At 38.9% G+C, this 12,334-nt stretch overlaps 1 protein-coding gene across 1 annotated transcript; it reads right to left on the reverse strand.

Annotated features, from left to right (window-relative positions):
- Window positions 1-1,920: 1,920 nt before the first annotated feature.
- On the reverse strand, window positions 1,921-11,321 carry LOC113269425 (tripartite motif-containing protein 64C-like). The gene is given in 9 exon segments (XM_057316626.1): window positions 1,921-2,157; window positions 2,159-2,467; window positions 2,644-2,887; window positions 8,539-8,561; window positions 9,348-9,578; window positions 10,251-10,346; window positions 10,913-11,181; window positions 11,184-11,222; window positions 11,225-11,321. Coding segments are annotated over 9 exon segments (1,545 nt in total).
- Between the last annotated feature and the right edge of the window lie 1,013 nt (window positions 11,322-12,334).

A 12,334-nucleotide genomic window follows, 5' to 3' on the forward strand; every position in this document is an offset into this window, starting at 1 on the left:
AGTGTCCATTGTTAGCTAGGAAGACCACGGAGATAAAGTGCCCAACCCATCACAACAAGTCATGGTATCCACATGACATCAGTAGTGATTAAATTTGATCACTTAGTTAAGGTACTGTTTGCCTGATTTCTTCCTGTAAAGTTACTAATTCTCTCCTTCCCTATTTTGTTCTTTATAATTAAGTTACCAAATACGGAGCAGACTTTTATAGGCTTTCCAATAATCGGAATTATAATGCTTTAGTGAATATCTCTTACATTTCCTTGTGTTATTTAGTGCTTATTAAAAGTAGTTGGAAAGGAATTGAGAGTTGCTTCACAGGAGAGATACTAAATTGTGTGCTAAAATAGCATACCAGTTTGTGGAAATGCTCTTTATTTTACACTGTAGTTAACCCTAAATATTATCAACATTTTTTATTTTTTAAATTTAATACATAAACATTTTATTTGCCAAACTAACAGGGGAATATAGAAATGCCATAAGTGCCTAGTAATGCATTTTCCCATTACTTTGGTGGTGTGGATTTACTCGGGATTCTTTATTTACGAATTCATTCATCATATTTGCCTATTTTTTCTAATAGGTAATTAATATTTATCTATTGATTTGCATTATATTATTTTCTATCTACTGTTATTTTCTCATTACCTCTGTAAACTTTTTGCTTTGTCAATGAAGGCTTGTATTTTACAAAACATACAGAAAATTGCAAATCTTAGAAGTGCCCATAAAAATGATTCCTGAGAAGGAAGGAATTTTGGTAAAAGGGTTATAGATTATAGCCCCATGCTCAAGACTATCTTTACTGAGGAGAAAAAAATACCAGGCTGCATTGCACTGACACGAGAAATATGCAAATGGATCCTCATGTTCTCTTTATCACAGGCTCAATGTGTGGGATCCCTTATAGACAGAACTTACAGGAAGCAGTACAACATGCTAAATGAACATTTGCTTCTTTATATGAATCCCTGTGAGTTAACTATTCATTTTCTATGCTAGTTCTGAAAAAGTTTACTTGAAACATTGCCATATCATGATACTAAAATTTGGCCCTTGTTGAAGTTTATGAAGAAAAACAAGGGTCTGAGTGTTCAGATACTGCACTTTGATCAGAGGTTGATGTTAACAAGCTCTTGTTTCAGCCAAGAGATGATGAGTTACTAGAGTTTAGAGAAATGATAGTGTCTGTCAGATACTTGGATTTATCCAACTAGGTCAGACTTGAAGAGGAGACTAAGCACCTCTCCCTTGGCTTATTAAACTGAGATATATACCACTGCATTTCTTCTACCCCAGTCTGGTTCAAATCTGAAAGTAAAACACATTTCTCACAATGCAGAGGAGCCTTGGAAATACTGTGCTAAGTGAGAGAAACCAAATACAAAAAGCCACATTGTGTGACTCAATTTGCATAAAGTGTACATAATAAACAAATATCCATAAAGACTGCAAAGAGAGTTAGGGATGAGGAGGGATGGGAAGGAGGTTAGGGAGTAAATATTAATGGGTTCTTGTTTTTTGGGGGGATGGTGGAAATGTCCTGGGATTAAATAGTTATGATAGCTGCACAACTCTTTGGATACTACCAAAAACCACTGAATTATGTACTTTAAAAGACTGACTTTGATGGCATGCAAATTTCATCTCACTAAACTATTATTAAAAAAGAGGAAAAGGTATTGATTATATTCCAGAAAATGTTCAAAAAATTTTTATTAAAGGAAAATTTAATAAACAAATTTATACATTCAATGTGGTTATACCATTTTATAAACATACGATAGTTCTGTTGCCTTAAGTCACAGTGTGCTCAAAGGTCACTATTATTCTGTTGCCTCACGTGAAAAGGTTTCAGGACAGGAATTCCCTCAGACATGGGGGTTCATCAAATAAATGCTCATAAAACTTGATTTTTCAGGGGGCACCAAAGCAAAGGGGGAAACTATATATGAGGGAAACTTTGAAAACATCATAGAAGCTCACAGTTCCATTATTGTAATCCACAAACACTCCAGTCTGATGCAGAGGCCTTTTCACGTACTGAATTAGGGGTGAGGAGTTGGTGGAGAGACCATAATGATTGTTTATCTTCAAAGAAAACAGAAGAAATGCTTCTGCAGGATGAATAATGCCATCAGTATTGATGGTCATAGGAATGACCATTGGTCAAGGAATCTTTACAGACTCCCAGAATCGAATTTGGGGAGCACATGACATCCTCCTCCTAGTAATGCCTATCAGAGGTGAAGACCTGAGGTCCCCAGGCTGCAAAGCTCTTGGCACCCTGGGACTCTCCGGATATGCTTTGGTGGGCGACTCCAAGCATCACACTTCCAGCATCCTTAGAAAGGTGCCTGTAGCTACTGGATGCATCCTGACTCAGAACATTAGCGAATGGGATTTCCATGTCCTGAGGGGCAGGGGCTCTCTGTCCACAACTACCCTCTTCATTTTCCCTCCTCTGAGGCAATGCAAAACAAACACTAAAGAGAGTTCAGACTGGCTTATCTATGAAGACCAAGAGTTGTCACTACCGAGCGGAAGGCCTCAGGCAGAGCAAGTCAGGCTTCTGGCATGGGGTGCTGATTGCTGATCTTACCTCTACCAAGGCCTAAGGTCACAGCGACCCCAGCATACCACGTTAGCCTTGGGGCGAGCTACTCCCAGCAGCTGTGAGGTGTCTAGAATTCGTTGTAGGAGAACATCACTGACTGTTCTTTGTGAATTTCCTCTGAAGAACAGCCTCAGAGCATTGTCTCTGAGTTTGCGCCACAGCCAGCACAGCAGTGGGGGACCTGGTGCCTTCACACAAGTCCCTCCATCTGGAAGCTTCTCTCTTAAACACCATTCATATATGGGCGGATGTAGTTTGCTTCCATATCTTGGCAATGGGAAATAGTGCTGCAGTGAACATGAAGGTGCAGATAACGCTTCGGAATAGTGGTTTAATTTCAATTAAATAAACACCCAAAAGTGGGATTGCTGGATCACAGGATCACATGAAGAAAAATGATACTCCTGCCACCCACATTTTGAGGGATGCATTTACTATAACGTTGAGATCTCAATAAAAAAAGCAGCTCTTGTAACAGGGGACATGGAGACTCTACTCAAACAGGGTTGCCTGAGTATCAGTGTGGCAGGCCCCTGCCCCAGAAGACAGGCAGAAAACTCAAGAAGCCCACATCCCTAAGATCCTTATAAAACAAGGGCGCACGGCCTGGGTCCCGGTCAATAATTTGGGCTCCGGACAACCCCACAACCTCTCCTCATCAGAATGACGAGAAGGAGAAATCCCCCCCAGCAAAAAAGACAATGAGTCTGTGGACTCTGCCACAGAACTAATGGATATGGAGATAACCAAATTATCAGAAATGGAATTCAGAGTAACAATGATCAAGATGATGTGTAGACTTGAAAAAAGTATTAACGAAAATATTAATGAGAATATAGAATCTCTAAGGGCAGAAATGAGAGCAAATCTGGCAGAAATTAAAAATTCTATGAGCCAAATGCAGTCAAAACTAGAGGCTCTGATGGCCAGGGTGAATGAGGCAAAAGAACGTATCAGCGAATTGGAGGATGGGTTAGCATAAGAAAAAGCTAAAATAGAATATGGACTCAAAAAAATCCACGCTCAGGAATGTAGGTTACAGGAGATTACTGACTCAATGAAACGTTCCAATGTCAGAATCACCAGCATCCCCAAGGGGGTGGAAAAAAACAGAGGTCTAGAAGGGATATTTGAACAAATTGTAGCTGAAAACTTCCCTAATCTAGCAAGGGAAACAAACATTCATGTCCAAGAGGCAGAGAGGACCCCTTCCAAGCTCAACCATGACAAACCTATGCCACGTCACGTCATAGTGCATTTTGCAAATATTAGATCCAAGGATACAGTATTGAAAGCGGCAAAGGGAAAGAAATTTCTCACGTACCAAGGCAAATGTATCAGAATTACGTTAGACCTGTCTACACAGACCTGGAATGAGAGAAAGGGTTGGGGGGGCATTTTTAAAGCTCTTTCAAAGAAAAACATGCAGCCAAGGATCCTTTATCCAGCAAGGCTGTCATTCAGAATTGAGAGAGAAATAAAGACCTTCCAGAATTGCCAGTCATTAACCAATTTTGTAACCATGAAACCAGCCCTACAGGAGATATTAAGGGGGGGGTTCTATAAAAGTAAAACATCCCCAAGAGTAAAAAAGAACAGAAAGACACAATCTATAGAAACAAAGACTTTACTGGCAACATGGCATCATTAAAATTCTATCTCTCAATAATCACTCTCAATGTAAATGGCCTAAATGCTCCCATAAAGTGCCACAGGGTTGCAGGTGGGATAAAAAGACATGACCCATCCATTTGCTGTCTACAAGAGACTCATTTTGAACCTAAAGATACATTCAGACTGAAAGTAAAGGGATGGAATACCATCTTTCACGCCAATGGACCTCAAAAGAAAACTGGGGTAGCAATTCTCATATCAGACAGATTGGATTTTACACTAAAGACTATAGTCAGAGACACAGAAGGGCACAATATTATTCTTAAAGGATGTATCCAACAAGTGGATATGACAAGTATAAATATATATATGCTCCCAACAGGGGAGCAGCAAGATACACAAGCCAACTCTTAATCAGAAAAAGAAACATATAGATAAAAATAGTTAATAGTAGGGGACCGCAACACTCCACTATCAAAAATACACAGAGCACCCATGCAGAAAATTGACAAAAAGGGTTTGAATGCCATACTCGGCGAGTTGGACCTCATAGGTATATATAGAACACTACACCCCAGAACCAAAGAATACTATTCTATTCTAATGCCTATGGAACATTCTCAAGAATAGACCAGGTTCTGGGACACAAAACAGGTCTCAACCGATACCAAAAGACTGAAATTATTCCCTGCATATTCTCAGACCACAACGCTTTGAAATTGGAACTCAACCACAAGGAAAAATTTGGAAGAAACTCAAACACTTGGAGACTAAGAACCTTCCTGCTCAGGAATGATTCGATGAACTGGGAAATCAAAAATCAAATTAAACAATTTATGGAGACCAACGAGAATGAAAACACAACAGTCTAAAAAATATGGGATACAGCAAAGGCAGTCCTAAGGAGGAAATACATAGCAATCCAAGCCTCACTCAAAAGGACAGAAAAATCTAAAATGCAGTTTTTATATTCTCACCTCAAGGAGCTGGAACAGCAAGAGAGGAACAGGCCTAACCCATGCACGAAGAAGCAGTTGAACAAGATTAGAGCAGAAATCAATGAATTAAAAACCAGGAGTACAGTAGAGCAGATCAACAGAACTAGAAGCTGGTTCTTTGAGAGAATTAATAAAATTGACAGACCACTGGCAAGACTTATCCAAAACAATAGAGAAAGGACCCAAATTAATAAAATTATGAATGAAAAGGGAGAGGTCACAACCAACACCAATGAAATTGGAAGGATTTTTAGAAGCTTTTATCAACAGCTTTATGCCAATAAATTAAGCAACCTGGATGAGATGGAGGCCTTCCTGGAAACCTATAAACTACCAAGACTGAAACAGGAAGAAATTGATTTTTTAAACAGGCCAATTAATTGGGAAGAGATTGAGTCAGTGATAAACAACCTTCCAAAAAACAAAACTCCAGGCCTGGATGGTTTTCCTGGGGAATTCTACCAAACAGTTAAACAAAAATAATACCTATTCTCCTAAAGCTATTTCAAAAAATAGAAACAGAAGGAAAGCTACCAAACTCATTCCATGAGGCCAATATTACCTTGATCCCCAAACCAGGCAAAGACCCCATCAAAAAGGAGAATTACAGATCAATTTCCCTAATGAATATGGACACCAAAATCTTCAACAAGATCCTGGCTAATAGAATCCAACGGTACATTAAAAGGATCAGCCATCATGACAAGTGGGATTCATCCCTGCGATGCAAGGGTGGTACAACATTCACAAATCTATCAGTGTCTTAGATTTTATCCAGAAGAAAAAATTCAAAAATCATATGATTCTCTCAATAGATACAGAAAAAGCATTTGACAAAATACAGCATCCTTTCCTGATTAAAACCCTTCAGATTGTAGGGATAGAGGGTACATTCCTCAATTTCATAAAAACTATCTATGAAAAGCCTACAGCATATATCATCCTCAATGGGGAAAAGCTGGAAGCCTTTCCCTTAAGATCAGGAACACGACAAGGATGCCCACTCTCGCCACTATTATTCAACATAGTACTAGAAGTCCTTGCAACAGCAATCAGACAATAAAAAGGGATAAAAGGTATCCAAATCGGCAAAGAAGAAGTCAAGATGTCTCTCTTCGCAGATGACATGATACTCTATATGGATAACCCAAAGGAATCCACTCCCAAAGTATTAGAAGTTATAGAGCAATTCAGTAATGTGGCGGGGTACAAAATCAATGTTCAGAAATCAGTTGCATTTCTATACACGAATAATGAGACTGAAGAAAGAGAATTTAGGGAATCCATTCCATTTACAATAGCACCCAAAACCATACGTTACCTTGGAATTAACCAGGGATGTAAAAGATCTATATTCTAGAAATTATAAATCACTCTTGAAGGACTTTGAAGAAGACACAAAAAGATGGAAAAATATTCCATGCTCATGGATCGGAAGAATTAACATAGTTAAAATGTCCATGCTACCCAGAGCAATCTATACTTTCAGTGCTATCCCGATCAAAATACCGAGGACATTTTTCAAGGAACTGGAATAAATAGTCCTTAAATTTGTATGGAACTAGAAAAGGCCCTGAATTGCCAAGGAACTGTTGAAAAGGAAAAACAAAGCTGGGGGCATCACAATGCCGGATTTCGAGGTATACTACAAAGCTGTGATCACAAAGACAGCATGGTATTGGCACAAAAACAGACACATAGACCAATGGATCAGAATGGAGAACCCAGAAATGGAACCTCAGTTCTTTGGGCAACTAATCTTTGATAAAGCAGGAAAAAACATCCGGTGGGAAAAAGACAGTCTCTTCAATAAATAGTGCTGGGAACATTGGACAGCTACATGCAAAAGAATGAAACTTGACCACTCTCTCACACCATACACAAAGATAAACTCCAAATGGATGAAAGACCTCGATGTGAGACAGGAATCCATCAAAATCCTAGAGGAGAACATAGGCAGCAACCTCTACGACATTGACCAAAGCAACATTTTTCATGATACGTCTCCAAAGGCAAGAGAAACAAAAGATAAATGAACTTGTGGGACTTCATCACGATAAAAATCTTCTGCATAGCCAAGGAAACAGTAAAAAAAAAAACTAGAGGCAGCCCACAGAATGGGAGAATATATTTGCAAGTGATACTACAGGTAAAAGACTTGTGTCCAAGATCTACAAAGAACTTCTCAAACTCAATATGTGAGAAACAAACAAATCATTAAATGGGCAGAAGATATGAACAGACACTTTTCCAATGAGGACATACAAATGACTAACAGACACATGAAAAAATGTTCAAAATCATTAGCCATCAGGGAAATTCAAATCAAAACCACACTAAAATACCACCTTACGCCAGTTAGAATGGCAAAAATCAACAAGGCAGGAAACAGCAATTGCTGGAGAGGATGTGGAGGAAGGGGATCCACCCTACATTGTTGGTGGGAATGCAGGTTGGTGCAGCCACTCTGGAAAACAGTGTGTAGGTCCCTTAAAAGGTTAAAAATTGAGCTACCCTATGACCCAGCCATTGCTGTACTGGGTGTTTACCCCAAAGATACAGACATAGTGAAGAGAAGGGCCATATGCACCCCAATGTTCATAGCAGCATTATCCACAATAGCTAAATCGTGGAAGGAGCCAAGATGCCCTTCAACAGATGACTGGATTAAGAAAATGTGGTCCATATATACAATGGAATATTACTCAGCTATCAGAAAGAACGAATTCTCAACATTTGCTGCAACATGGATGGCACTGGAGGAGAAAATGCTAAGTGAAATAAGTCATGCAGAGAAAGACAATTATCATATGATTTCTCTCATCTATGGAACATAAGAACTAGGATGATTGGTAGGGGAAGAAAGGGATAAAGAAAGGGGGGTAATCAGAAGGGGGAGTGAAGCATGGGAGACTATGGACTCTGAGAAACAAACTGAGGGCTTCAGATGGGAGGAGCGTGGGGCAATGAGATAGACTGGTGATGGGTAGTAAGGAGGGCACGTATTTCATGGTGCACTGGGTAGTATACGCAACTAATGAATCATCGTACCCTGCATCAGAAACCAGGGATGTACTGTATGGTGACTAACATAATATAATAATAAAATGTTATTATAAAAAAAAAGATTCTCTCTCTCCCTCTGCCCCTCTCCCCTGCTCTCTCTCTCTAAAATAAATACATAAATATTTTAAAATAGATAATAGCCACAGAGGATGACGTTAAGAACTCAAAACATGTACATCCACTTTATCAACAAGAACAAGAGACTTCCTCAGCAATCAGAAATCATTAGTGTAAACTCACCTTTGCAATACATTTCCCAAGTCCTACAAGAAAAAAAAGTAATATTAATCATGAGAGTTTTGTTCTTTTGCATCTTCTCTAGTATCCTTGTTTGTTTAAATGTGTTTTTTCTCTTAGTCTGCTCTAAGGAACAATCAGAAACTACTTTCATAATAGAACCTACAATAAAGAATGACAGGCTTCCTTGGGATGTATTAAGTAAGGAAGGAGGTCAAGAAGAGGCTGTATAGTGATGCATTATGATTTAGGTTTCCACTGTCACTCGGCACCCAGTCTTATTCCCAAGAAGAGATCTGACCATTTACAATAACAATTAGAGCAAAACAGCGAACTTAGATACAAAAAATATATATAGAATGCATTGAAATTGATTACTAAATTCTTTAACTCTTGCCTAAGCAAAGGGCAAAACCTCAGCATCTTCAGCAAGTTACTTCTGGGGCTGGAGGGGGCACGGCGGTTGGAGAACAGAGAATGACAATGGATTAGGGCAACATAAATTGAGAATTACCCCAACTTAACCTTCCTCTGGTCACAGGTTTTTTCTGATTTGGATAATTTATCTGTGTAGTTAGTACTCCTGATTACACAGTGATAATTTTGTCCTAGGTGAGCTACTAAGAGGGTAAAAATCTCCCAAGGATTACTAGGATATGAGGAAATAAGTGGTTGGACAGACATAATGATGGGAGTCAATGAGTATTATCACTTGGATGAGAATAATGGTATATGTGGGTAACATTTCAATGTCATGGCAACATTGCCCAAAAAGGGATTCCTGCCTCTGAGGATGGACCCTCTTTTCTCACCTGGAGTAACTCCACATCAGGCTTGTGGCACATCTCAGTCAGCTCTCTATACATTTCTGTCAGGCTTTCTTTCTGATGGGTCATTCTGACTTCACTTTCCTTGAGTTGTTGGACAGTCTCCTTTGCTTCTTTCTCCAGTGTCTCCAGACAGAGATGCTCCCTTTCATGGAGAAACAGATGCATCTGCTGATGCTGCACTTTGATCATTACCTTCCTTAAGGCCGCATAGTCCTGAAGAGATAGTAGATGCAAAGGGTTACATATTCTCACTCTTAACAGAGAATTCTACTTCCTTCGTGTCATCAAGGAAGTACTTGACAAACTTTGTGCCCAAATCTTCATGTGTCTTGAATATTTACTGGTCCTTTTTGTCCACACTTTCTCTAGGTTCTCAGACTCCTTCCCTGTTTGAATCAAGCCCCCTAACGGTTTTAGGCTCTTTCTCTGTGATACTCCATAAATTATTTCCTTTCTCACTGGAACCACTTTTTTCTCTTGTTCTTTTGCTTGATTTTCCTATTTAAAAATATTTATGTATACATCATATTTTATAGATTTTTAAATTAAATTATCTGATTTTTCTCCAGGTGCTACTCTATTGCTCTCCTCTCTTTCTCCTCAAGTTTATTGTGATGTTTTCTTAAACTCAGTGTCTGAGAAGATTCATCCAAACCTTCAAGTTTGGACTAGGAATACCTTTCATGCCTTAGTTATCCCATATACTAGCATTCTTTGCACTAGCTTTCATGTGCTTGCATATTTGTGTTTACTGATATATCATTTGAAACCATAATTTTTTTTTCTTGGAAAAAAGTTATCCTTTAGTTGGTAACTTAAATTTAGCTACAAGTCTCAACCAGTATTATGTCAATCTGCATAAAAACAGAACATTTTCATTCTTACCTCAAATGACTGGAGTTTGCTAGTTTCTTGATTCAGCTCATTTTGCATTTCTTGAGTCATGTTCCATAAAGAACCCATTCTCTTCAGAAGTTTTTCCTGCAAAATAACCATGATCTTGAGCAACACAGAAGATGATATTGTAGATTTTATCCCCTTATCTCTAGGAAAAGGCAGTGGCTGAGAAAACCATAATCTTGAGTTAGCATGGAGAGATCAGATTTCTCCCCATTAACCTAATTTGATTCTAATATTTGGGATATCAGAGGTGACAAATGTAATAGAGATTTGAGATTACTCTGTAGATAATGTAATCCATTTCCTGAGAAATCAGATTTTTATATAATTTGACTGTGAAGGCATCAAGCTTGCATTAGAAGCCAGTGATCCTGGTACTAGCTATCTGTCCCACAATAGCATCCACCGCACATATTTGGACAATGTTTCTAAGGACATTTCTCTTGCTAGAGGCTCAATGTAGCTATGATTATAGCATCAACATTGGTCAACAGCATTGAAAGGATGCATGTACATCTTGGTATTTCTATTGAAAATTCATCGCCACCACTATCTCCACTCAACTCATCCTCCTTATCATTTTCTTCATCTTTCTCTCTGATTTAGAAGCCCATAGGATTCCAAATGGTTTTAGAGGCATCGCTTACCCTGTATTCCTCAGCAGCCCACTGCACTGGACTGTGGCTATGAGCCACATGCTCTGCTGATTCAGGACAGGGCCTGGAGAGCAAGTTCTTGTCAGCCTCACAGAATAGCCCCTTCACTTTTTTGTGCAGCACACAGATCTGCTCCTTGGAGCTGCTGACATGGTAAGATCGGGCCAGTCTGGCAAGGGAAGCCAGCTTCTTGAGTGCAATATTTGTTTTGAAGTCTGACTTCTCTGAAACTCCCCTGCATTCAGGGCAGCACATTGGGTTTGGGATTCTTCCCAGCAGAGGCACAGGCAGGGACTGCAACGGTGTGCCCACAGTCAATGGTGACAGGGTCTAAGTAGTGGTTCATACAGGTGGAGCAGATGGTTTCATTCTGAAAGGATTGCAAGGTGTCCAGATCCATGTCTCCATAAATTTACAAAAAGAAAAGAGACAGAGAGAAAGTCATTCCTCCACCCTGATAAAGGCAGGGGGGAAGCCTTTAGACAAAAAAGCTTGTCTGCTTGAACTCTATCTAATCAACCTATTAATTTAATCCCAGTACAAACATAGGCATTGTTAAGTATAGACAGGTTGGGTTTGTGCTATGAAACAAATAAGAAAATGGAACAAGAGTGTCCTCGCCATCCTTTTTGTTTCAAATAGACAGTGTTCTCAATCAGAATTAAACTATGTGGACAAGCTTAAAGATTGGGGCAGGGAATAAAAGTTAGGATGGTTCCAGAATTACATTTCTTAGCTGATTGGTCCAGAAACATGTATAGAATCTCAATCTCTCCCTCTCTCTCTTTATGTGTGTCTTTCTCCATGACTCCACGACTGTAACACACACACACACACACACACACACACACACACACACACACACACACACACTTCATCTCTATGCTAATAGCCTCCATGTACCCTGTCTCCAAACTGACAAGTGTATTTTTCTAAAGACAAATAAAATTGATTAGGTTTAATTTAAGCTTGTTTAATTCAAATCAGTGTTGACTTCAACTTTGACTAGTTTAGCAAAACTGTTCCTTTTAGGAAATAAAGTATAAAAATCATCTTTTGTTTCTAGTTCAGAAAATAATTTTTTCCAGAGTTGGTTCAGATCATCGGAGAATCTTCACATATTGAACTGGTGAATGTTCAAGCTACAGTGTTAATCAGCAACAATTAATCATTTTTTTAAACAAACAAAAAAGAGAATAAGCACTGGGATTTCTTTTCTGCACTAGAAAATACAGAGCTGCAGTTAAAGGAAGCATGGTCTATTCATCTTTATTTTGGTATTTCCCCATGGTAACCAATAGCACTTCTTGGGAGTCCTTACCAGTTGGTTGGATCAATTTTGAAAACTTTTCAAATCTAGACTGCACACTGAAGGTTTTAGAAGGATAGCAAATAGGACTTTCACAACAAGGG

The sequence above is a fragment of the Ursus arctos genome, unplaced genomic scaffold (assembly GCF_023065955.2).
Source record: "Ursus arctos isolate Adak ecotype North America unplaced genomic scaffold, UrsArc2.0 scaffold_22, whole genome shotgun sequence".
NCBI classification, from domain to species: Eukaryota; Metazoa; Chordata; class Mammalia; order Carnivora; family Ursidae; genus Ursus; species Ursus arctos.